The sequence below is a fragment of the Polypterus senegalus genome, chromosome 12, assembly GCF_016835505.1.
Source record: "Polypterus senegalus isolate Bchr_013 chromosome 12, ASM1683550v1, whole genome shotgun sequence".
In the NCBI taxonomy this organism is placed as follows: Eukaryota; Metazoa; Chordata; class Cladistia; order Polypteriformes; family Polypteridae; genus Polypterus; species Polypterus senegalus.
In genome coordinates, this window is record NC_053165.1 from 48,930,650 (window position 1) to 48,958,589 (window position 27,940).

The 27,940-nt window shown below is 40.5% G+C and overlaps 1 protein-coding gene across 2 annotated transcripts in view; it reads right to left on the minus strand.

The window, feature by feature from the left end:
- cfap100 (cilia and flagella associated protein 100) overlaps nucleotides 1-3,957 on the minus strand; it is a 48,762-nt gene extending 44,805 nt beyond the window's left edge. Inside the window, exons 1-2 of one of the 2 annotated variants that reach the window (XM_039771111.1) lie at nucleotides 3,668-3,957; nucleotides 548-666 (exon numbers count right to left, since the gene is read on the minus strand). In XM_039771111.1, coding sequence (XP_039627045.1) covers nucleotides 548-614 — 67 coding nt within the window. In that variant the 5' untranslated portion in view covers nucleotides 615-666; nucleotides 3,668-3,957. Of the gene's footprint in view, nucleotides 1-547; nucleotides 726-3,667 lie in introns of both variants that reach the window. The other variant, XM_039771110.1, reaches the window with a different exon arrangement.
- Between the last annotated feature and the right edge of the window lie 23,983 nt (nucleotides 3,958-27,940).

Below are 27,940 nucleotides of genomic sequence, written 5' to 3' on the forward strand. Positions count from 1 at the left end.
CTCAAAGATGTTAAAATAAAGGATTCTGTCATGGATCAATAAGAATATACTGTATAAAAATACATTTGCTAAGAAATTAAAAACGCTGGTAGCACTTTGAATGAGGTACTCCATTAGTCACATACTGTTACGTAATAAGACCTGAACAAAGGCTTCTTCTGGTCTTAAAACTAATCACCAAAACGTTTACTTCATGATCATGGTATACTCAATGGACACACACTCAGTGGGCACACATTTAATGGACTCACACTCAATGGACACATACTCAGTGGGCACACAGTGGACACATACTTAGTGGAGACACAATGGACTCACACTCACTGGACACACACTCACTGGGCACAATGGACATACAGTGGACACATACTTAGTGGAGACACAATGGACTCACACCCACTGGACACCCAATAGACTCACACTCAATGGACATACAGTGGACACATACTTAGTGGAGACACAATGGACTCACACTCACTGGGCACATAGTGGAGACACAATGGACTCACACTTAACAGACACAGGACTTAACAGACACAGGACTTACTTGACTGTTTCACCGAGCCAGTTGTTTCCCGAGAGGCAGAGGAATGAATTACAGATGGGGACGACATGGCAGATGGCCAATTTGTTAGCAGAGGTCTCAGCCCGGGGATGTCAGAAAGACTGGGAATGATAAAGGATTAATACACTGTCAGCATTCATGTAAAACAGTGGTTCTCAACCTGTGGGATGTGAAAAAAAGAAAACAAGAATCAAAAACATGAAAAAAAACATCTGTTGAAACCAAAAAAAATTAACTTAAACTACATTCTGATATTAGAACAATAAATATAGAGTTAGATAAATGTTGATAAAAGTTAAGTAGGTATAATAAAATATGCATCTACATTTCAAAAAAAAATGTTTATGGGGGGAGAGATTAAAACTGTTATGAAAACTCGGGTCGCAAATACTTAAAGGTTGAGAAACGCTGATATAAAAGGATCTTTCCTGTTCTATTTACTGGACCTGGCAGGACAAACTCATCTTATACAGTAAATATCTTCATGGCTTTCAGACATTTTAAATGGCTGGGATGTTTTAAGGTCTTTACTAAATCTTCCCAACGCAGCTCTCTATTGAGATGAACCTGTACATTTAAATACCAAAAAAGTCTAAACTCTAAGGAGTGATGGTGATGGAGGAAACTGCATACAGTCTTACATGCTAAAATGCAGTATGAAAATGAATGCACTATTGCAGTTATAAAGAGACTCAACTGCATCAGCCTTAACATTTCTGCTCTCCATGAAGGTTTTCCAAATCGGGGTTTCTGGTATGTGTTTATTGCTATCTAGATACTCCCTGTATATTCATTTCTATATGTTGTAAACTGCTTTCCGGACGGTTCAAAGCTTTGTGCTACAGGCTGTTTAAGAATATACAGGTATGTGCTAGATTTAAAGCTCTGAAATCTGAAGTGGCATCCATGAGTTGTACACAAAGATACAGACATAGGCAGCACCAGAGTTCCTGTGGTCAGATCCCAGACCCCATCCACGATTGGTTCCCATTACACACCCAGTACTACTTGGACAGCTTCTGGTCTCCTGTGACCTTAAACTGGGTTAGCAAGCAGATGAAAAATGTATGACGACCATCTCCAAAACAAAGTGTGCCTCCTCAACAAGGATACATCTAAATAGACTATTGACTCCTTACCCACATTATTAGTAAAGGAGAGCCCATCTGACTAAAATGGATTTGTTTCACACAGGCTCAGGTTAAACAAATGTATCTTAGAGAAGAGTTACAGTCACTCAGTGATAGTCCTAATAAAAACTCCATCATTATCACAAAGCAGCTTCCACATAAATATTCTAGATACAATTATTGAAGGGCACCAATATACAGAGAGAGTATTTGAAAGGACAAGCCACTACAACCAAACATTTTAGTTCAGATCTGTTACATTTCATAAAACAACAACAATGACAAATCACTCAGAGAAAGTCAACTTTGCTGTCAAAAAATGGCGGTGGCAGCTTTCTGTTAGCAGGTTTTATGTCCATTTCAGAACATGGGAGAACTGTGGATCTGTAAGTAGGCAACAAAGGTGTAGAAGTTCAAAGAGAGGTTCTGGAGACCATCCAGCTGCAGCTTATCAGACAGGGGTCCATACAGTCCTGGGGGGATGCAGTGACTGCAGGTTTTGGTAACACTTTAGTTTAAGTAGGGCACAAATGCATCATGTTGGGAAAAGGATATTAAAGATAGAGCAGCCAGGCAAGAGAATACGAGGAAGCCCTAAGAGAAGGTTTATGGATGTGGCGAGAGAGGACATGCAGGTGATGGGTGTGACAGAGTCAAATGAAGAAGACAGAAAGATATGGAAGATAATGATCCGCTGTGGCAACCCCTAGCAGGAGCAGTCAGAAGAAGAGGAAATGCATCTATTAATTATTGACTATGATATAACAAGATCTTACCAAACACTCCTTGGGGTCTTTGTGACACTTACAAAGCATCAGCAGAGTGTGACCTGCTGACAAAACTTCACTTTTGGAGTGCTCTGAGGTGGCTCACCTGAGACATATTTCTCTGGATATTACCTGTTGAATCCTTCCTATGAACAAGTCATGTTACCATCGTGTCACGATAACTGTTTACTGAAGTTTTGTAAGTGTTATGAAGACCAAAGTCTTTGTTAAGGTTTTCTCACATAAGAGCAAATGAGTAATAGTTGTATTTTTGCAGTACCTAGTGTTACTCACATTTTCGTTCCAACCGGTTTAGTAATAAGAAGCCAAGGCTATCATAAAATGAAACTTGGTATAATTATATGGCTTGTTAGTGCCTTCATTCTTTCAAGCTGGGCTGGATTAACCATTAAGCAAAATAAACCCGTGTTTGGGACATCAAGGGAAGCGGGGCATCCCAGAAATTTCCCATTGCCAGATTTTACATGTACCATAAGGTGTAAAACTGCACATGGTGCACCTGATCCAGGTTCTATAAAAAGGGGCTCCCACAATACTGTAAATGGAAACATTACATACAATAAAAATAGTAATAATTGAGGTTGGGAGGCACCAATACCTTTAAAGTGCTTAGGTCTTAATACGGCCCTGCTTCCGAGACACACATATATATATTTTTCAATACATCGTAGAAAAAGTTCTAAGGGTATGGGTTAAAATCCCCTCCCGTGCTTTCAAGTAACCGCAGTTATCAGATTGTGCGCAAAGCCCCCCCTGCTTGAGTTTAGAGTGCTGCCTACATTAACGTGGGCATTGTTTACAAGACTCATTCAACTAACTATGAGTAAGAATAGAGTGGGGAAAAAATATTACACCAAAAATGTGATTTTTGGTTTCAGCCCCAGAGCGTAAGGGTCTATAAGAACAGGAGAAGGCATGAAATCATAGACGAAAATATATATCGTTCATACTTTACAAAAGTGTCAGGTACTGGCACAGACATTCTGTTCAGTAATAAACAGAAACACGCGTTGTAGACAGAGAGGTTTTAGTGAACGAGTAACTTCAAACTAATATGCAAATTGTACGTGTAATCAATTGCCAGGCACAAATTCTGCAAAAAGCCTTCAGTTTAAAACGAACAACATCGAATTCACAGGTCTTGCAGCTTTCACGTTAAAGTAGACATTTAGAAATAGATTTACCTTAATTTGTTTTGTTTTTCTTTTATTGTCTCCTCATCAGTGGCATTATAGGAGTTTCATTGAGATCCTTTCGCATTTTTCGGCGTCCATACACGTGCCTGAAAGCGAAGCTCCTTATTGGTCAGAGGTGGTATGTTTGTAAATCCATGGTAACTGCCGCGCCGTTACCTGAGCAACCTGAAGCCGAAGTTAAATTATGCTTTATAGCCAGGCTGGGAAATGTGATCCAAGCTGTCTTACATTGTCTCAATGTTAAACACACTGCTTCGAATTCTGACTCAGTCACTGCCTGGGTTCAAGCACTCCGGTGTTGGCGTGTTGTTGGAAGCGTGGTGGGGCACTGTTTTTTCAGCCTGGGTCTTGTGAGTTGCAACTGCTTATAATGGTATGGGTCGCCGCTCAGATGATCGCGCTCATATCACACACACCCCAAAGCCCCCTCTGACGATCTCGGGCTCGATTTACCAAGGAAAGGCCCGTATATTGGAAAAAGTGAGTGGCAACACCATTGAGAAACAATGGAGTAGAGCACATACTGCAATCGCTCGCTGCCATTGAAACCAGTCTAACGGCTCGAACCAACTGAAAGCCATTGCATTTGGAATGTGGGTTGAAAGCCAGAGTGCTCAGAAAAAAAAAACACTCAAAACATCCATTAATCCATACACCTTTCTAATCCTCTTATCTGGGGCAGTTGGAGCCTCTCTCAGCCGAAATTGGCACAAGGCAGGAACAACATCTGGACTGGGTGCCAGTCCATGGCAAGGGCACAAGGAGAACATAAAAGCTGAAAATAATCGAATTGGGATTATATTATATTACTACCTGAAATACCCAGCGTTGCCCAGGAGGAAAATAAAGTTGTTGTTGTTTTTTTTTTTTTTTGAGAAAAACAACTTCAAAAATAAAAATAAATTAACAAGCAATAAACCTGGGTTCGCTTCCCGGGTCATCCCTGCGTGAAGTTTGCATGTTCTCCCCGTGTCTGCGTGTGATTTCTGTTCTGCGGTGGGCTAGCGCCCTGGTTTGTTTCCTGCCTTGTGTCCTGTGTTGGCTGGAATTGGCAGACCCCCATGACCCTGTAGTTCGGATAATGGATGGATAAAGACTCACTAATGTGCTTGTCTTGCGGTGTTGTATGTATGTAATCATCCAGTTGACGGTCGGAACCAGCCAACTGTATTTAATTTGAAAAGCAACAGGGGCGCGATGGTGGCTCAAACATAAAGAATGCTGGCAGTCACCTCCAGTTCTCCCTTGTGTTTTTTTTAATTGTTTGAGAAAAACATAATTAAAAAGACACAGCGTTAAAAATAAAAATAAATTAAGAAACAAGACCTTGTTTTGCGGTCTTGTATGTATGTTATCATTGGTTGACGCTCGGAACTGGCTCACTCTATTTAATTTGAAAAGCAGCAGGGGTGTGGTGCTGCTCAAAAATAAAGAATGCAGACGGTCGCCTGGTATATACTAACTGCGTAAGCCCGTGCTGTTAAAAGCATGGAATCCTTAGAAATTATTTAAATCGTCAGAACTACGCTGGACATCTCTCTGCTAGAAGGATTCCTGTTGCCGAAGTGCTCTCATCGTTTGTGCATTAGCAGCTAAGCGGCTGTCTTTCTTAGGAGGTTTCCTTTTGCCGGTGTACTGGCCTCTCTTGCGTATCCTCGGAAGCTGGAGCCCTCACCCCGACTCTACGTCTCACTTCCGGCCCGGCCGGGCACACACACGCACTTCCACGTGTAGAGCGCTATTTAATTTAAAAAGCAACAGGGCCGCAGTGGAGCTCAAACATAAACAATGCTGGCAGTCTACTCCAGTTCGCCCTCTGGTGGTCGTTCCAAGTGTCAACTCGATGATAATATGCATACAAGACCGCAAGATCGCCCCCCACCCTACCCAGAAGGGATGGGTTACGGTTGATTTCACCCGACATTATTTTTAGTCGACCAATGAGGAACATGTGTACCACGTTTCATGAAAATCGCTCCAGCTGTTCGGACGTGATGCTGGAACATACATACATACATACATACACATACATTGACTTTTATATATATAGATGTGTGGTTTGGTCCTGCAGTTGGCAGTGCCTCTGCTTCAGGGATCCTGAGTTCAGATCCCATGGCCAGTCATAGTTTGTGTGAAGTTTGCAAGTTGTCTCCATGTGTGTGTTAAGCTAATTAGCAGTTTATAATCAGCAGCATGCTGGTGTATAGATGAGCTGACTTGGTAATGGACTGGTGTCCCAGTCTGGTTCAGTTCTTTCCATGCATACAATGCCACTGGAATGGGATCCTATTCTGAACTGGATCCAGTGGGTCTGATGATGTTATAATACTGTATAAGGTTATTAAACCCACTTAATGTGTTTCCCACTCAAGGGCCACAACCTATCTTGACAGTATCAGACACAACACAAGAACCAGGGGTTGCAGCCTATTGCAGGACCAACTTGCACACACACACAGAGACACATGCACATGCACACATAAATTCAGTTTAAGGTCTTTAATTTAGCAAGTGCACGTCTTTACTTTAAGGACAAAAAAACACTCAGGCATGGGGAGGACTCAAGACAGACAATGGAGACTAATGTGAATGCTAGAGTTGTTTGAGGAACCCCCTGCTGCCCCCCACATCATTTTGCTACCATTTTACTATATTATAGAGTTTACCCTGGCTGTCTTACCAGCATCATAGGCCCCAGGTAAAAGTAGTGCGCTGGGGCCCCTGTTTTCATAGCAAAACTGATGTGTATATATATATATATATATATATATATATATATATATATATATATATATATATATATATATATATAGGCATCAGAAACATGGTGGGACTGTGTGCTCCTGGGGTCCCGTCCCTGGCCAGTGCCCTTTGTGCCTATACGTTAAGACGGACCTGCGCCTGAAACAGCTAAGGATGAGGGTCCAGTCCATCCCAGAGTCCACTCACTTATTAAAGTAAACCTGTGCATACGCTGGTTTTCCTCCAGTTTTTCTTTTTAATCCACAAGACATACACATTAGTGTGATAAGTGGTCTGTGGCGCTGTGCTGAATTTTAAATACATAATCGCGCCCCATAAGAATGTATAATCGGGCGCGAGGGCGCTTTGCTCCTTGGACAGCTGAGGGTGCTTGCCTGATCCAGAAGACACGTACCAAGGGGCGCGTCAGGCAGGTGCCTCATTAATATATCGGAGTGCGCGGCACATTCGCACCTGTGCCCCATTAGGAGCTTTTCGATATAGGGAGCCTGCACGGGACAGAAGTAAGACAACAGTTGTAAGAACAGCATCGGTACTAGAGGTAGTGCGGTGGATATCCCCGCAAAGGATTGCCGCTATATGATTTATTGTTGCAGAGCGGGTGCGATCGTGGGCGATGGTACACTGGAGCTAGTGGGAAGGAAGAGTGAGAGGGCAACTGACCTGGCTGCTTGAGGCAGCCAAGAAAGGGGGACGGGTTTAAGAGGGTCGCGGCTGCTAGTGTCTCTGCCAGCGCAGCGAACGATGGGTGTGCTGGGGAGGTGAAGTGGGCGTTGCGCTGGGCTTGTCTGACCTGACGACTAATGGTTTTTATTCTCCTTTTAAGTCTTGCTTTTAAACTTTAAAAAGATTTTCACTGTTTTGTGGATTATTTTTTTTTTTAATAGCACTTGGCACCTTTAGGTACCCACTTCTTGCTATGTGTGTCTTCATCCGCTGACTCATCCTCGGGTACATTATCGGCGGTAGCGTGCGGCAGACCGCACCGTCACAGTTAAGTTTAATCAGCTTTTCTAAACTGGCCGAGTGAGAGGGTGTGTAAGTGAACCCTTCAACACATACGCGTACCAAATGTTTTTTGCGATTCTATATTGAAACAAGTTTCAAAAGATGGCTGGATGAGTATATGTTTGTATTCTCCAGTCCTATCTTTACCAGCTTATTGATGCTCAGTGAGTCACATTTATAATAATTCTGTTAATTTCAGTTGCTCCTGCCACATCCCCTCAATTAAGGTACTTAATTCACTTAACAAGACAGTATCTACTCTATGCATATAAAATCCTAAGCCTAAAAGTGCAACAATTTTCTACAATGATTTTGTGACATTTTTATGTCACTTTTTTGTCACGCTTATTTTAAAACCTACATATATGTTTGGTATCATTCTTTTCAGAATGTATCAAACTTTAATGTGATGTTGTTAGATTTTCAGATTCTTATTTCATACTAAAAAATATCAAGAACTCCTATCCCGCGAGACGTGACTTTGTGCCAAAAGATTTAACTACACTTGGGGCTGGAAATATAAGACAAAGAGTAGGACAGCTGCTGTACAGGCTTTTAAATGTTTGAAGCGCAGCTCGAGATACAGATCACGGGGCACGGCAGCAGCTTCAAGACAGCAATTGATCGAGCAAAGAGGAGGTAAAAAAAACTCTTTCCCATTGTATCACCGTTTAAGAGGGGGTTTCGGAGGAGCTATTTCCTCTAGGGGTCGCTAGCTCCCAACTTGGAATAAGTTCTTTTGTAATTGTGGCATTTTAAGTAACCCAAAACTGTATAGATATAATGTAAAAAGACGATATCCCTCCCATAGTGATATGGTGGTAAGAAATCACATAAGAGAAAATAACTTGGCTTTCTTTAATGATGATTTACGTGGCATAATAAATGAAAGAAGCCAAATGGCAAGTCAATTGCCAAGGTAGGATCTCGATGTATACAGTCTGCCATTTTTCGCCGCTGCGATGGACGGGTTTTCAGGACAGATGACGTTATCACCCATCCATCTGTTGGCTTCTAGGTGTTTGGCTGCTGTCAAAGTCTCTTATACCATTTTCTCCACGTGCAGGCCCTTACTTGGGTTCCAAACAAGGCAAGGAGAGGATTCACTTTCAGCTCTAACATACAGAAATAGTACAATGCCCATTTTCGTAGTTGTACCTTCTCTCTTCAAATGCTTGCCTAGCAGTTCTAAATGCTGAGAGCCCCTGTGTGCTAACTTTGGCTTGGCCTGTACATGTGAGTGGATTTATAAAATTTTTGTACAGAGCACAATGAACATTAAACTTATATTCTGATTACAGGAGCAACCACGTCTCCTTGCGGTGCGTTCAGCCCCCCTCTTCATGATGCGAAGTGGCTGGCGCGCAGCGCAGGCCGAGGAGGTTGGCAAGCGAAGCAAACAAGGGGGAACCAGTTTAAAATATATGATATAAAATAGTAATTTTCTAAAAGCATTTTGAGATGATGCAAGTGCTGAAATGTGGATGAGAGACAATAAACAAGATTGGACAGACAAATGCATGAGAATGCATAAGAAAATTAGAAATCTTGTTACAAAAAAGGCCATTCACCTCAACAAGCTCGTCCATCCTATTCACCTACACTCTTGAAATTAAAGAGGCCAGAGAGGTCCTTCAGAGCGATGTCATAGGGGAACCATTTTAGATCCAAAACAGGCTTCACCAAGTGAATAAGCACAAAGAGATGGTAACAGATTTGTGGAATACCAATGGCTCCTTATTTTAAAAGAACTCTTGCTGCATACGTCCAGTAACACTCGCTAAAGCCAGGTTCTCTTAATCTGTTAGTGTCCTGCAGTCGACTATACATACAAGATTTTTTTTCTACATAGTAGGAAGTTTTTCAAAGCACAAAGAAAAAATTTAATACGCAAAGAATCCTGACCAGAATGAAGTGGTGCTTTGTCAAGCAATGGAGGTACGAGGAACCACACGACCCAGTAAAGAACAACACCATCATTGACTTATGTAACACATATTCATACAAATCTTGTAGCTCAAAGTGCTAAACAAGATGCAATAAAGAACGTTAATATCAAACATAAACAAGTATGCAGTATGTAAGGAGAAAAGGTAAGGTCAAATGGCCAGGAGGACCAAAATCTCCAGTTAGGCTGGAGAAAAAGTATAAAAGCTGCATGGGTTCCAAGGCCAAAAGACCACCCAGCCCCTGGTGGGCATTCTACTTAACATAGGTGGTTTAAATCAGTCCTCATAGTTTGAAGGCATCACACAGAAGAAATTGATAATGATGGTCAAGTGTACATCTGGGACACCTGCCATTCAATCCATAAACACTGGGGGCAGCGTGGTACCTTGATCAGGTGGTGTTGGTGCAGATCGCCACCACAGAAGAACCGGAAAAGACAGCAGAGAATAATACAGATTAGTAGGGAGCTGCAGAACTCAGAGGAAAATGATCATTCAATGTCCATATGGACTAACGGGGATACAACTGAAATGTAGCTACAATAAAGCCATTTTCAAGCATTGAGTTTTTAGCAGTTTTTTTAAATTGTCCTACAGTATCATCCATCCATCCATCCATTTTCTAACCCGCTGAATCCGAATACAGGGTCACGGGGGTCTGCTAGAGCCAATCCCAGCCAACACAGGGCAGGAACCAATCCACCGCAGGACACACACAAACACACCAAGCACACACTAGGGCCAATTTAGAATCGCCAATCCACCTAACCTGCATGTCTTTGGATTGTGGGAGGAAACCGGAGCGCCCGGAGGAAACCCACGCAGACACGGGGAGAACATGCAAACTCCACGCAGGGAGGACCCGGGAAGCGAACCAGAGTCTCCTAACTGCGAGGCAGCAGTGCTACCACTGCGCCACCGTGCCGCCCCCTACAGTATCAGCCTCGCAAATTTCTATTGGTAAAGTATTTCAAATTTTAGGTGCATAATAGTAAAAAGTCGCCTCACCACTTCTTTTCAGGTTGGCCCTTGGAATTATAAGCAGACCTTCATTTGAAGATCTTAGGTCACAACTTGGAGTGTAAGGGGACAGATGTTCCAAAATATAGGATAGGGCCACAGAACCATAGAGTGCTTTTAAAGGACCCGGATTTTGTAAGAATAGATTGTCCAAACAACATCAAGATCTGAAGGTCCATAAAGTCCTTCTGTCTGCCACTCCAACTTGGTAATTTACTCCACGTATCCAGGGTTCTTTGCATGAAGAAAAAATCTCGAACAATTGTAAGAAATCTGCCAGGTTTTATCAATGTCCCTGTGTTCTTGTTGCAGCCAGGATCCACTGTGCTAATTCCCTTCATAACCTGAAATACTTAAATCACGTCACATGTACTGCTTCTCCATTTGTTCCTCCAGTCTGTCCTTACAGCTCATACTTCTCAGTCCTGAAATGAGTCTCGTCGCACTTCTCTGGACTTTCTCTACCACTGTTATGTCGTTTTTGTAATATGGAGTCCAAGAACTCCAGATGAAGTCTCCCTTTACATAATTTAGGTATAACTTCCTTTGACTTGTACTCCAAACATCTAAGGGCATCATATAACTTAACATCCTGTTCGCTTTCTCAATCACGTCTGTACACTGCCTGGAAGTTGACAGTGATGAGTCCGCTATGACTCCTGGGCCCTTCTCATTACGGGGCACATTCAACTTTCAGACCTCACATTGTATATCTCGTCACTGTAAGTAGTTTGCGCTGTTCAAACATTCATGTTACCTACTGTAGGTATTGGCTTCAAAGGCTTTGTTGTGAAAAACTGAGATCTGGAATATTGTTTATTATTACTCATTTTTTATTTTATTATTTGGAAATAGCAGAATTTGCACATTATTTTATATTTTTGTCTGTCTTATTACATTTTTAAAAAATAAATAGTTTATTACGATCAAACAGTTACTCTTACTTGAATACAATTTTTGGCTACTCTACCCACCTCTAAATAATAGAAATCTGATCAATTTTTCTTCATGTTTTTATTTGGAACAGAATGTGCAGTATTTGCATGTAAGTAAATAAAAGCTATTACAGCATAAGGATTTTGAGCTGCATTCCCTGCTCTTATTCTGAGCACAGCTGTCCATTACATTCCATCTGCCACAAGTCTCTATGCCACCAGGTGCTTTTGTAACATTTCAGCTGATTCCACATCATCTGCCTTTCATCCTAGTTTGGTGCCATCTGCAAACTTAACCAGCTTATTGATTATATTCTTGTCCAGATCATTTATATATTTCATTACAGGAAAAGTAAAGCAGAGCGCTTAGGGGAGCACCTCCAGAGTGAGCCCATTGCAGTCACCTTACACCCCTACATGCCAGTGCATTGCCCACCTTTAACTTGCCATGTGACTCTGTGGATCTCAATTAACATGCCTGGGCTCCAAATGAATAAAATATACACAAGTAAAACATCACTCGTTCAACTGTAGAAAAGACCATTGTATTCATTTTAAAAACGTCCTCTGTAAATCTGTAATAACGAAATACATCTGAAAACACCACTAAAAGGGCCGCTCTTGGTTGTTTAAACTAAAAGCTCATCCACAACTTCGTTTGTCCGCACTTAAGGCGCATCATCTCCTAGATTTTGTGTGGAGCTTCAGTAAAGCATACAGTCTGGCGTGAGGCTGAAATTAGGTTACACTTTTAGGTAAATTTGTAAAAATCGGGGTCTTTTATTTTTACAATGGCGACCTAAAGGAGCAAGTGGATTAACGGAATACAGTAACTGCACTAAATTCAGTGTCCACAAGATGTCAGCAGAGCCGCACTTTATTTCCACAGTAACGTGCCCGCCGCACAGCGTCCAGCTACGCAGCTCAGTCCACAGGGGGCCACAGTGGGTGCGGATTTTGAATCCAAGCAAGACCTGCTTTTACTTGAAACTTCTGTCCTTATTAGGCACAACCCTTATCTGCTGCATTTATTCTATAGAATGACACCATAAAATTAACTTTTCCAAGAATTAAGCAAATATGAGTTCATCTTCCAGGTTCTCAATATTTTACTGTTATTAATTTTGCAATGCCGTTATTTTAACAGTTACATGCTAATGATTTCTCCACAGGTGAATATGTTACTTTCGCATTTAGTGTACACTGTATGTCCTCTCTTTTTCAGATCTCATTATTTTTGGATAACATTTACAGTTCAAATTCTGTAAAAAGTGAGTTAAAAAGGATATTTAAAACCGGACACTTGTTAATTGACATTTAAAACAAAAATGCGACTTTTAGTTTAAATTGTCACTGTGACCATTTAATTTCACAAGAGGTCTAATTAAAATCAGTTTTATTATTATTATTATTAGTAGTAGTAGTAGTAGTAGTAGTTTCAGTTAAAGCCGATGTCGCATTACGTTACTTTTATAGCGGACAATTTCAGGTAAAATTAATTAAATAAATAAATACATAGGCAACTAAACGTGTATTTATTTCGTGTATTTAGCCCCGAAACGAAAGCTGTCACGTTCATTCCTCACATTTGAGGGGGTGGTCTCTTGCGAAGACTGTTTTTTTGGCGAATCGCCTTTGGCCAGCAAGTGGCACTTTAAAAGCAGACACTTTGGTTGCAGACCCCTACTGTTAAATTCGAGGTTTCTTGAAGTAAAACAGACGCTCCACGCAGCAACTCTGGGCATGCGCAGGAGCCACAGACTTCTCGGGTCAAGTAAAGAACGCGCGTCCACTGGGCGGATGAATAACTACACGCATAAAGAAATAACAGAAAATATGGGAATATTTTATTTTTTATCGTCACATTTCATGCTGCTATTGTTTATTTATTATCAACTATCCCAGTACTTTTTTTTATTTCCGTATATATTTATTTATCTTTCTCCAAATAACATTTCACTAATTGGTACTTGTGTGCTTATTAATAAATGGTAGTTTAAATAGCCAGAACATTAAAAAAGAAAAAATATGTATATTAAAAAGCAAAAAATGAATTCCTGCCCACGTAACACACATACATTCTTGCTTCATTTTGTTAATCCTTTAATGCATTGAGTTTTTAATTACTGGATTGATATAAATAAACAAATAAAGTGAGAACTAGCAACTTAATTAAAACTGGAGTCCAATATAAGGGAGAGTGTAACTGGGATGAAAACCTGCAGCCAGAGCCATCCCACCCCTGGGACCCTCCAGACTGATCCTGAAAGCCCCTTGGCACATATAGGTTTGCCGGCTGGCAGTTGCTGGTGGCCACACTGGTTTGAGGGTCTCCCTTTTAGCCACTTTCCTAATTATCAGCTGACCCCTGCTACAGCTTTGTTCCCTTTCCTTTAATCGATTTTCTTTTTAAGATTACAGACCATAAATTGCTTCTTTTTTTTTTTTCCTTAACCAGCTGCCAGCTAACAATAAGTAAAAAGCTGCTCAGGTCAAAAAGCCTTTGGATGATATTCTCAGAAAAAGAAAATAAACCAAATTAAAAATGTGTGACGTGTCAGAGTGAGTGGTCTGCCAAGCCACGTAATGAAATAAAGTGAGGCAGCAATAACAGCAAGAACCGGCTTCTGTTTAGAAATTTGGTTGTAGCAAAAAACCTGAAGCTTCTGTGGTGGACCAAGAGCTGAGTCTGAGCCCCCTGCATTTTTACTGTGATGCTAAGGACTGGTCAGAGGTAAAACCTGTCACATTTCTCACCTTGTATTGGAATTTCTGGGAGTTAAAAAGCAAAGTAAACATGGGCTAGAAATGAAAAATAAAAAAGCATAGGTATACATGATTTATTCATTCATCCATTTTCAGACCCACATAATCTAATGCAGGGTCGTGGGAACAGATACTGTTTGCATATTGTATATATAAATTAACTGAATTGAAATGGATTTCCTTCTTGCTGAAATACCTGGCAGTGATACATTTCATCTTATGGTTTACTCAAAGTGCAGAATTATCATAAAAGATATCCCATTGCACAATCCTTACCAAAAATAACAAAAATTGCATCTAGTGTAATGTGATTTTAAATGGTACATTGGGGAATAACAGCTCATATTGCATTGCGATTTACACAACATACAGTTGTCTGATTTTGGTGTTTTACTTGCTCTTGATCCCTACATATTTTCAGTGATGTGCATTATATTTTAATTACGGTTTGGGAATTATGTGGTAACAATCTGACGACTTTACAGGGAGGATGAAAGAATATAAGATGAGGAAAACGCTTCATGTTCAACAACAAAAAAAAAAAAAAAATCAAGGATTGACTTGTAGGCTAAAACGAGTAAAAGTCAGAAAGCAGTTGAGCTGAAATACAAGTGTTTGGGCCAAAAATAATAAAAAACAGACGTCTTTGTTTTGTTTGCCTGCATCCCACACTGGAGTTTAATCAAGTCCTCCCACACAGAGTAATATATATACAGTATATATATATATATATATATATATATATATATATATATATATATATATATGATAGATAGATAGATAGGAAAGGCATTATATGCAAATAAATCAGATAGATAGATAGATAGGAAAGGCACTATATACAAATAAATCAGATAGATAGATAGATAGATAGATAGTGAGGGGCCCTGCCCAGCCTGGACGATAGCTGGATGGGAGGACTGGGGGAGAGAGTCTGTTCATGGTATTATCTTCCTTGGGACAATAAAGGGCAAACCCCTTGGGTTGCTGGGGCACCACAAATTCCCGCAGGGCCCACATGGTTTTTGGAGTTCACTGCAGCTCTGTTGGGTTCTGTGGGTGCCGCCAGAGGGAGCTGTGAAGGCTGCAGGGCCCTATTATGTCAGACTTTGACCACCTGGGAGTACTTCTGGAACATGCTTTTGGGCCACCTAGAGTGCTCCCGGGAGTGGCTTAAAAGGAGTTGGGAGGAAGAGGACGATGCTTGCTGGGGGAGGAGTGGAGGAAAATGAGAGAGAAAGAAGAAGAAGGAAAAGAAAAGAAAAGTAAGTATTGTGTTTATCTGTACTTTATTGTACTGTGCTGCTGTGGGGAATGATAGGGAAACGTCTCCCACTGAAATAAATGTGTGTTGTGCTGGAACTTGTGCCTGGTGTCTGCCTGTGTTGGGTTTGGGTGGCGGGTGCACCTCCTGCAGGCATCTATCTATCTATCTATCTATCTATCTATCTATCTATCTATCTATCTATCTATCTATTATGCAGAGCCTTATCTATCTATCTATCTATCTATCTATCTATCTATCTATCTATCTATCTATCTATCTATCTATCTATCTATCTATCTATCTAGATGGATGATTTCGATCTAATGTATCTAATTCAGAAAGATTGTAGTGATTGTATTTTTTATAGCTGTGTTTTCTTTTTTTGTAACCCTTTTTTTATTATTGAAATCAGAAGCAAATCCACTATAAAGTGCATTAGGGGAGCATATGATGGTATCCAGTTTTGCCACCATCATTCTTTCCACACCAACTTCCAGGGTTTACCCAGTAATGGAGCAGCTTTTCTGGTAAGTTTGTTCAAGCATTGGGCTTCTTTTGAGCTCAGTTTTCTTCCTCAGGAGACCACAATGTAGATAAACACACAGGCTACTGTGAACTGGTAGAACATTTCGAGCGGTTTGCACATCAAAAGACCCAATTCTCTTTGGGAAGTCCAGTTTGCTCTGACCCTTCTTGTAGAGCGCCACCGTGTTGTCAGACCCATCTAGTTTGCTGTTTATATGGACCTCCAGGCACTTACAGCTCTACACCCCTTCTATGTCCTCCCCCGAAAGGTGACTGGTCTCCAGCTCTTTTGTCTTTCTGATGTTGAGTTGTAGGTTTTTCTTCCTGAACCACAAGACAAAGTTTCCACAAGTCTCCTTTACTCCAGCTCATCTCCAAAATTAATGGAGACTATGATGGAGGAGTCATCTAAGAATTTAGATGTAGATGGCAAGCGCTGGTACTGTGCTGAAAGTCTGTCATGTTGAGGGTAAACCAGAAGTGAGACAGGACAGTTCTCTGAGATGCTCTAGTATTACACATCACCGTTTTCCGACATTCAGTCCCTGATCCTGATAAACTGTTGGCTGTTGCTCAGATTATCCATAATCCAGAAGATTGTGGAGGAATCAAGATGCATAGCCTTGAGATTTTTCCCCAGCCGATGAGGCAGAATGGTGTTAAAGGCAATGGAAAAATCCAAGTGGGAGTAGACTCTGTGGAGCATGCAGATCAGAGCAGCCTCCATACCTATGTGTGCCTCATAGGCAAACTGCAGAGGATCAAGATGTAAGTCACTTTGGATAAACATGTCTGCCAAGTAAATATATGTAAATGTAAACTGAAAATGTTATTTTATGTCTCACATCATCCATTGAATAATCTTTCTTTATTACATTTTTGTTAGATTTTCTGTCACAAGCCACTCTTTCCTGTCTGGTGAATCCATAATTATGTGGTAAATTAAGACCAACTTTTGTACATCCTATTATAGATGCTATTGGAAGGCCAAAACTATTCAGAATTACAGGTTTATCAGTCAAACAAGCATGGAGGGTAAGAGAAGGGAAGACAAGCAAAAAGAAGGAATAATCAAGTATTCCAACTATTCCTAACTTAAACATCCTGCCCTCAGTGACCAAGGTGGGTTGGCTCTCCCATTTGCCTGTCATCCCAGTAATCCCTCCCTTTCATCTCCCATCTCTCTCTCCCTCTCTTAAACACCATCCTCCTCTTCCTTGCTGCCTGTGAACTTTCACCCGTCCCACCTAATTTCTCTAGACTGAATATTCGACTGGCAGGGAACGACCTTTAAACCACATCATGGACTTGCTTTCAGGCCAAGTGCCAGAACCCTTTCCAGCATCAGGAGTGGATCTACAAATTCAGAATGCCCAGCGATATTCACATAAAGCGAGCGTTCGCACCAATCCACCAGAGATTTCTTACATTTACACAGTGCCCGTAACATACAGGGTTAACAACTTACAACACCGAGTGTAAATCGTACTTTCAAGGTCCTGGATTTCAAAAGCTGTCTGCAATCCTGGAATCATTGCTTAATTCAATGGGCTTTGCTGAAAAGTGTTCTTTGAGGTACAGTATGTAGTCACGTCCATGTAACTCTTTTCTATTCTATTCTTTTAAGTAGGCCTTACATGTATGTTTAGTACTGGAATGTTTATCATGTGATTATCTTTTTTCTTCTTATTATTTATGATTAGTTTTTCAATGCCAAGTATTATATTCTTGTTAAGTGCTTATTGGGAAACATACATTGACACATACTGTATTTATTCTTTCAAATATTCATGTGTCCATCCATTTTTAAAGCTCAATGGCAAAGAGAGGGTAAACCTGGGGGCCACTGGGCAGGACCCGGCCCTTGATGGAGTGGTGGTCTTTCCCATGCTCGCTCATTCAGGCTCAGACCTTTAAAATGTTGGCCAAAAACTGAAATAGCTGGAGAAAACCTCACAGAGACAGTGACTGGGCCAGCTCTTACTGTACACGGTCTTCTAAATCCAAGAGGCAGCAATGACAGCCACTACTCCGCCATCGCAAACATAATGCTCTTTCTCCTACCTTTCATCTCTCCCCAGTGACCCCTGATTGAGATAACATGTCCCGGGATGAACCGCTGCTGTAATCTGTTTTATCCTTTAGTAAAAAGCATTGCATTGCAACAGATGGGAAAGCTAGTAAGTAAAACCGCAGTCGAAAATCTGCTTGGAATAAATAAAAAGAAATGTCCGAAGTCAGAAAAATCAAAGCATGTCAGTTCCTTAAGGAGAAGATGATCATTTTTTTGTGCAATTTTGAAAGTAACGCTAATAGAAAAGCTTAAAAAGCATTAATTTATTCTTAATTGGCCATTCTCTATACTAAACATTTTAAAAAGACATTTAACAATGGCATATCATACTGAAAAAGAAACATTTGGGGTTTGAAGTGATTAAGATCCCAAAGGGTATAACACAAGCAGCAACCAATTGAAAAGTGAACTTTTTTTTCCGTGGTTTTCTTATCTAAATCCTGTTTTTAGCACTTCTATTTGCTAGGGGTCTGATTTTGTGCATTTCACTGTAATTTTAACCTTTACCCTTCCATTTGTATTTTCTTTGCTGCCACTGGGATTCTTGATTTCCTACCTGAATTTCAGGAATATACCAGTGATACTAATCTTTATACAAGAATTACTCCCTGTGGCTTGTATAGAACTGTCACTGTGCCCCGCTTACCAGACACAACTGGTCTACACACAGTTCTGGGTCCAAATCAAGAGGTTTTATTGCATAGAGTACCATTAACAGGTTTCTTCTGCTCAGAAGAGCTCAGTACAGCACAGCACAATCTTTCCTTCCTCCCAGGCGAGTGTTGTCCTTCTACCTCTCCCAACTCCAACTTTTTAGGCAAAGTGGTAGGCTCTGCTTGAAACCTGACCCCCTGGATTACTTCCAGTGCTCAAACCATTATCTTCTGGAAGCAATTCTGGGTTAGATGGAATCCCCCAGAAACAAGGCATTCATCTTCTAATAGCTCCCCCTGGAAGACACCACGGTACACAACATGGCAGCCTTATGGGACCACAACTCCGATGCTGTCCATCGATATAGGGGCTTGACACAAGGAATCCTGCCACCCAGTGTATAAGGCGACAACAAACGCATGGGAAGCAGTCTCTCAGTGGGCCAAATTTCTCCTAGCCTCCCAACTGGGAAGGGGACTTGTAACCATCCCAGTTTGGAAGCACCTCCATCAAGGCCATCTCTTCATTACACCGGTCTTCCAGTGAGGTAAGCGCCTCTCATCCATTGCTGCTGGGTTGCCAATTCCAGTGCACCAACTGCACCCCATGCCCAACTTCTGGGAATGTCAATCCTTTCCCTCCTGACCATCCATTATACTGGCACCTCATCCAGGAAAGGGAAATGGTGGTCCATCCTTGCTGGAACGTTGGGCCATCCATTGCAACCCACATTCATGAATTTCACACCAGCGCCTGCTAACATCTTATAGCTAAGTACTTAACCAAACTAAACTGCAATCAAGAAGCTTGGATTTTATAGTCCTGCTGGAAAATGTGACCTTTCCATTTTGAATACAGCCTGAATTTTTCAGTTTTGCCCATGTATTGTACTGACTGAAAAAGCCCTTGTTTTAAATAGAGATGGAATCAAAGATGAATTGTAAAAAAATATCTAGCCGAGGTCAAGATCTTTAAGACAGGATATAGTAACAGCCTAGGACATGAGACAAAAATTGCAAGTACATAATCCTAGTGAGAAAGTCAAGAACCAAAAAAAGGCAACAGAGCCAAAGCCAAAATTTAAATGTACATGTAGATGTAAATCTGTGTTGAGGAGCAGAAAAAAAAGTTCAAAACTGGAGATTCTTTGATATACTCTAACAAAATCAGCAGGAATTAGATTGTATCCACAAACATGGCCGATGAACGCTGCATGCCGACAGTTTAAGAATTGTTGTGATTTCACTTAGCATGACCTCTGTGAGACGTCACCCAGGAACCAGTGAATGCATCACTAATTACGGGTGCTCAGCATAAGACCAAAACAAGATGGTGCCAAGGAAGAACAAATAGTGGAACCTTGGGTCACGAACGTCTCGGACCACAGACAAATCGGGTTATGACCAAAAAGTTCACCAAACTTTTGCATCTGTTCACAAGCACGCACTCGGGTGACGAACAAGCCAGTTTCCCTTCCAGTTCAAACGCGCCGATGATTTCCGCACGTGTTCAGTCTCTCCCTGTGCATTCCCTGTGCAGAGAGAGAGAGAGAGAGAGAGAGAGAGAGAGAGAGAGAGAGTGAGAGAGAGAGAGAGAGAGAGAGAGAGCATGAGAAGACAGTTAAAGAAGGCAGTAAGGCCAAGAAGGCAGTTAAAGAATGCACTGGGCATGTTTTTAAAGAGATGCTTCGAGCATTGTTTTAATCTCGTTGTATTTAATGAAGACATTTTTCTATTAGATTTTACCCTGCATTTCACTTCTCTTTTTATGGGATCATTTATTTATTGAAGGATTCTGAAGGCACTGCACTTTAATTTGGAGTTGCTTTTTGATTGTTGTTTTGTTGATTTTAATAAAAGCACTTGGCACTTTTTGCACCATCCAATTGCTCCATTGTAGTGCCACACTGTTGTGCTCATCGGTAACATTACTGGCAGTGACGGGTTTAAGGGCTACCGGAAGCGAGATGGGAGCATGCAGCGAACCCGTATCGTCACAGACTTCACCTCAAAACTGTAAGCTCCTCTCCACCCAGCTCCTCCTCACTTCCTTCATGCCAGAACTCGACTCATGCAAGGTTAGTTTTCTTGGTTGTTTATGGTTAGTTTTTGTATAAATTACAGATTTTTCGAATGTTCATTTTTTTCCCTGTGCTTAAAACTCATTAAAAAAAGTGTTTACAGAGAGCGGTTCGTAAGGCTGCAGCGTGAACTCTTGCAGTGTTAGTTTTCTCTGTTGTTCAAGTTTTTCTCAGTGTTATTCAATGTTTATACATTTAGTTTACTATTACACTGTGCATTCTATGGTATAATTAACTATTTTTGTGATTAAAAATTCTTAAAAGATATATATTTACATACAGCTCGTACTGCCCAGAACGGATTCATTGTATTTACATACAATCCTATGGTGGAAATTACTTTGGGTCACGACCAAATCGGATTGCGTCCAGAGTTTGGAACGAAGTACGGTCAAGGTTCCACTGTATCTTGTGTTCAACACCATTATAAATACATAAGATTTAAAAATCATAAAAAATTCCCTGATCTATCAAACCCATGAAGTAAAGTTTCAATTATTTTTAAAGGCCAAGGAGAAACTGTAAAAAAGTGAAAACTCTACCCCAGATCATAACACATATCAACACCTTTACCTGAACCCATTTCTAGAGATCACCTGCCAAAACAACACAGTGGATTGTAAGGTGCATTTTACAGTACAAACAACCTAGCAGTACTTTAACCCCTGTGCTGACTGCACTGCATTGGTTTCCCCTCCACTTTAGACAAATTCGCCTATAAAGTTCTGAGCTTGAGAATGCCTCTTGCACCTTTTTGTGTTCCTTAGTTAATTTGCAACTGTTAAACAACTAAGAATTCCTGACACCGGTCTTATTGAAATCATGAAGCACTTGTTCTACAGCTCTTAACCTGTGTATGTAAAGCTTGCTGGCCGAGGCTGAGCCCCAACAATAAAGGTCCAGGAAATCAATAGATGGCTGGGTTGATCAATGAATTCAAATATATTTCATTGTGGTAACCAGCTCTGAAAACTAGACCACTCTTCTCTATATTTAGTTTAATGCTTTACACTTTATCTGGATGCTTTGACAATTGGAAACTCAGCCCAGAACAGCTCAAAAATTCTCTTTTGATTTACATTGGAATTTCATCTCAGTCTTATACATAACTTGGCTTCTTAGATTGTTTTGTAAAATGACTTTTATTTAACCTTCACTTTAAAATCTTCCTAAATGACTGATTTTTTTTTCTTTGCACTGGATGATGTAATTACAGCTGAGCTTATCATGCTGGCCCTGAGGTCAAGGCCAGAGCTAATTCTGGACATGGCGAAGTGCGCACCCTCATTCTTTCAGGTTTACAATTGTCAAACACCGACATCTTTGTGGTGTCTAAGGAAAATTTCCAGGGAAATCCCAGATGGATAGAAGAAAAAAAAAAAAAGTTAACAGCAGACAGACACTGAGTGGGATGGGGATTGAACTTACCTCCTTAGAACTGTGATGCCATAAAATGAATAACTGACCTCACACTGTTGCTAAATTATACATACTAGATATTCACATTCATAATGTTAGGCTTCATTGTATATTAGTTCCACTTGTGTTCTCCTGGTCAGTAAGACAGGGAATTGCAAACTTATTTTTGTAAATAGCAAGTGTTTGACAGCAACCAACCACCACAAAGAACTATCACCCTAACCCCTTATCTGGACCTGTTTAGAGCTGTCATTCAATCACAGAACTAGGCCCCAATGGAAAACACGAGAAGTTCATTTTCACCCATGTGTCAACACTACAAGGAGTTAGGGGTATTAAAATCCAAGAGATTTGCAAAAAGAATCAGAAATATATAGATATTTGCACAAAATGCTTTAAATGTTTTGCAGAAATGTGAAAAACCAAGTAGATATTGTCACACACCACTCCTTTCCTGGCTCTTCTCAGCTATGTAATGCTGTTTCAGGTTGAGACGAGGTGCTGGCGTTAACCTTTTCCTCTCTTGTTCCCACCACAGCATGGAATGAACACCTGATGAGGGAAATTCACCCCCCCCCCACCTTCGAGTCCCCATGCCATAAACCCCACAGCTGACAGAACAAGACACTTGGTCTTATACTGAATCAGAGAATGGATGGAGTTATCTAAGAATGCTATCTAGCCTGACGGCAATATTTTGTAAAGACTTTCTGTTTGTGCACAGAGCAGCACTAATTTTTGTTTCTTATATGTAAGACTTTTGTTTATTTTGTAAGCAACGTTTTCAAGAAGAACTTTTGTGAGAATTAAACAGGATGGGTGGTTTGACACCCATATGGTTCCAGCGGCCACTTGTAGATCTTTCACTCGACCACAATATCCACATTGAATATGGAGTGCACATGAAAATCACATAAACAGGGCCCAAAGTCTAATATGTGAATACCGACTCACCTTTTCATCCTTCTCATAAACTTGAAATATACAAAACGCATCAATACATTTGGCACACACCTCAGAAATGTGACTGAAACCAAACTGACCAGCTGTAAGCCAGCTTGCCCTCTGGTCCTGATCAGCTATTGGAATTTCTTATGCCAAATCCACTCCGGTCTGTTTTTGTATAAACCCGAGTGCCTGCGAAAAACTAAGAAGTGAGTAATCCATTAAAATAAAGAGGATGCCACCGTCTACAAAGAATGCATAAAAACCATAATCTGTCTAATGACCGAATTAAGCATCAGGGAGGCTTTCTGCTGTCAAGTTGTTCAGTAGGTGATTTCCAAAGGAGAGTCGTCTTCACAAAAACCCAGTGGTAATTTATTGTAAATCCTGTAAATGGAACGGTATCAGAGTGGGAATACTTGACATTGATTTTAGTCGTTCTGATAATGTATTTCTTTTAAAATAAATAAAAAACTATTACAAATGACAAGAATTTAGAGTAAAAATTCTTCTGTCTTTCAGCAATAAAAATATCATAACAGGATATGATCAGTAACACACCAATTATAGTCTAATATACACACGACATGGTTCTTTCAATGAAATAGATCACAGCTATTAAGCACTGTAAGCATTTCTAGAGATTTATGTTCATTATAGTATTATCTAAATGATGCACGTCTGGGGAAGGTGAATTTATACTTTCCACTGAAGTGGTTGCTGAAGTAGCCTGTTTGCTCTGAGTGTTGGAAAGAGGAGCCTAAAAACCTCTGTGACATGGCTGGGTGACCCCATCAATATGAAACAATATCTATACTAATAAAAGGCAAAGCCCTCACTGACTGACTGACTCACTGACTCATCACCAATTCTCCAACTTCCCGTGTAGGTAGAAGGCTGAAATTTGGCAGGCTCATTCCTTACAGCTTACTTACAAATGTTAGGCAGGTTTCATTTCGAAATTCTACACGTAACGGTCATAACTGGAACCTACTTACGTACATATATATGGCCATAGCCTGCAGCTTGGTCGCCGTGAGATGCGAAGTTGCGTCCCCCATCATCACGCCTCCCACGTAATTGAGTGCCTGCCCATATAAAGCCATCCATCAGCAGCAATCCAATAGACACGCTGCCGCTAAATATTCGCGGGTGAAGGACTGTGCTTATGCAAATGAAGATGAGATGGTCAAGTATAGACTAGTGTTTGGCACAAACTCAGCAAAAGTGTGAGAGAAACGTTTAAGTGCCGGGTCTTAGCTAACTTAAATAAAGCCGTGGACATTGCAAGATCGCACAAGAGAGTACAAGCACAGCTGAGAACCTTCGATGCATGTACTCCGAGTGGCTCACGTGAACTGACTGTAAACGCAGTACGCAGAGAACAAGCAAGAGCTCCAAAGAGCACTGAACAAAAAACGCATTACACAATTGAGAAGGCAGAAAAAGAATATGAAGCGAGTGACGCATACAAGCATATTCTTAAGTGCAGCTACTGCGGAAACAAAGCACGGTGTAAACTTTAAGTTTAAATTAAGTTCATAGACAGGCTGCCGCCGGTGTTTGTCATGCCTACGACGAATACAATATTCGCGAGATACAAGTTTAATGAGAAGACGCAGGGTATAAATGATACTTTTGATCACTTTGTAACAGAGTTAAAATTGCTGTAATGGAGTTAAAATTGCTGGTGAAGGACTGTGCTTATGCAAACGAAGATGAGATGGTCAGGGATAGAATAGTGTTTGACACAAACTCAGCAAAAGTGCGAGAGAAACTATGAAGTGCTGGGTCTGAGCTAACATTAAATAAAGCCGTGGACATCACAAGATCGCACGAGATAGCACAAAAACAGCTGAGAACCTTCGATGCATGTACTCCAAGCGGCTCATGTGAACTGACTTTGCAGGACTGGGAAAGGTAAATCTGTGCATACAAGCTGCTTATTGATGCAGTAGGAAAGGAACAACCCTCTGACGCTGAACAAGCCTTTGTAGACATATCAATAGGAAAGCAAGGTGTAAAGCTTAAGTTTAAATTAAGTTCATAGACACGCTGCCGCTAAATATTTGCAGGCAAATCCACAACTTAATACCGGGAATGCCAGTTAAACATCTTAGATTCACGAGGACCGATTTGGGTAGTGATCACTTCGATGAATGAAACCTGTTATCTTTACAACGGTTGACAACGAAGATGAGATGGTCAGGGATATACTAGACAAACACGGAATGCAACTTGAACACAACACATCCTCCAAATACGAACCTGATTGAAAGAAATAATGATAATCAAATCCTTGATGACAGCAACACTCATAACAGTCACAAAACAATTACATTGACAATCAGGTTAGGTTATTTTTAAAATGTTTCCTTTTCTTTTTCATAACTTCTTAGACACACTACTTCTCCGCTGCGAAGCACGGGTATTTTGCTAGTATACAAATATAGCACATCCATCCATCCATTTGCCATAAGACACTATATAAATCTTCTTCTTCTTCTTCTTCCGGATGTTCCCATTAGGGGTCCCCACAGCGAATCATCTTCTTCCATATCTTCCTGTCCTCTACATCTTGTTCTGTTACACCCTCACCTGCATGTCCTCTTTCACCACATCCATAAACCTTCCCTTAGGCCTTCCTCCTTTTCTCTTGCCAAGCAGCTGTATATTTAACATCCTTCTCCCAATATACTCAGCATCTCTCCTCTGCACATGTCCAAACCAACGCAATCTCGCCTCTCTGACTTTGTCTCCCAACCGTCCAACCTGAGCTGACCCTCTAATGTCCTCATTACTAATCCTATTCATCCTCATCACACCCAATGCAAATCTTAGCATCTTTAACTCTGCCACCTCCAGTTCTGCCTCCTGCTTTCTGGTCAGTGACACCGTCTCCAACCCATATAACATGGCTGGTCTCACTACCGTCCTGTAGACCTTCCCTTTCACTCATGCTGATACCCGTCTGTCACGCACTACATAAATAAACAACAACAACAACAACATTTATTTATATAGCACATTTTCATACAAAGAGTAGCTCAAAGAGCTTTACATAATAAAGAATAGAAAAATAAAAGACACAATAAGAAAACAAAATAAGTCAACATTAATTAACATAGAATAAGAGTAAGGTCCAATGGCCAGGGGACAGAAAAAACAAAAAAAACTCCAGATGGCTGGAGAAAAAAATAAAATCTGTAGGGATTCCAGACCATGAGACCGCCCAATCCCCTCTGGGCATTCTACCTAAAATATACTATTATTATTAGTAGTAGTAGTAGTAGTATTAATAATAATAATAGCTTCAAAGCCTGCTTATGTAGAATAGAATATCAGGGTAGCCGGAGCCCATCTGTATATTAGAAGTACACCTCATCCATGCTCTATTACTCATTTGAATCCAGTGCTGCCAGGAAAGGTTCCAGATCTTTACAACTCTAAATTGGATCAAACAAGTAGAGAAATGGATGTTTGGATGGATGAATGGATAGATATTTAAAATAAAAGGTTTTTAAAGTCTATAGACTTTTTTTTACTATCTTATAAAAGCTATTACTATTAATATAACTGCATATTAAAACATGAAGGTATTAACACAGCAGAACTTCAGCCTGCAAAAAACAGATGAGGTCCAAAGTCCTTACAGTCTAAGGGGTCACAGTGTGTCTGCCTTCTACTAATATTCCCCCCACGGCCCCTTTGGGTGATTCTGTAATGCACTACTCTGCTACCTGCTGTCAATGACTTTGGTGAATTATGACACAATTCTCATAATCTCTCTGTTGATGACACATTCATTTGAAAGGTCTCACTCTAAGGTCAGAAAGGATAACATTATCAAAAAATTCTGTGGTAACCGTACAATTCTTAAAAAAGAAAGAGCAGTGAGAAATTCGTGTGAAAGGTCTGAAGTGCATCTTTGCTTGGTTGACTCCTTCCTAAAGTGAAGGGTCTTCAGCCTTGACTTAAATGTTTGTAGCCAACAAGAGGTGTCTGCCATATTCATTGGTAAATCATTCCAGAGTTTTGGGTGCTGAAGACTCGACTTCCTATTGTAGTTTTAGTTACACTTAAGATTCTAGGTAGGCCAGTGCATTGCTTTCTATAGCATTAATATACCGTGTAATATAAAAAAAATGATAAGTCATTATATATGCCAAAAGAGAATATGAAAATTAGCTCTAAACCTAGTTGGAGGGTAATGTACAGAGGGTTCAAACTATCATTGTTTATGACTTAAACATTAGTTGATCTCCTTGCTTTTGAATTACTGTCATTGTAGCCCAGTGTGCCAGTTAAGCATTATATTAGTCCATTCTGCTGGAAAACCCTACATTTCTACATATTTTGCATTTTAAGAAACCATCTTAATTTTGCAATGCTTCTAAAATGGAGAAAGCGGGCTTCAGATAACAGAGGAAGTGTATCACAGATAACTCATGCATTTTGGGTGAGATCATCAACAGCATTAAAGTTCATTGAATGAGGTGTAGGCGGTGTTGACTCATCATATGCAGAATTACAACCCATTAAATTAATGTTTTTTTCTAAATTGAAAAATGTTGAAACCCAACAGATTGATTTATAAATCAAATGAATGTTAGATTACTGTGCACTGTGTGTGTATTTATAAGCACTAAAGAAGCTCTTAGTTGTATACTTGCAAAGGTCAAAACCGGATTTACTTCTGAAAAACAAAACATCAAAACCAAAAGGGCAATACAACCTTCTTCTTCTTCTTTTCCCACTTCTATGGGGGGAGGGGGGATTGGGGGGTCGATGAGCTTGGCCAGCTTTCTCCATACAGCTCAGTCCTGCACCTCCTCACCAGTTAAGTCCTCTTCCTT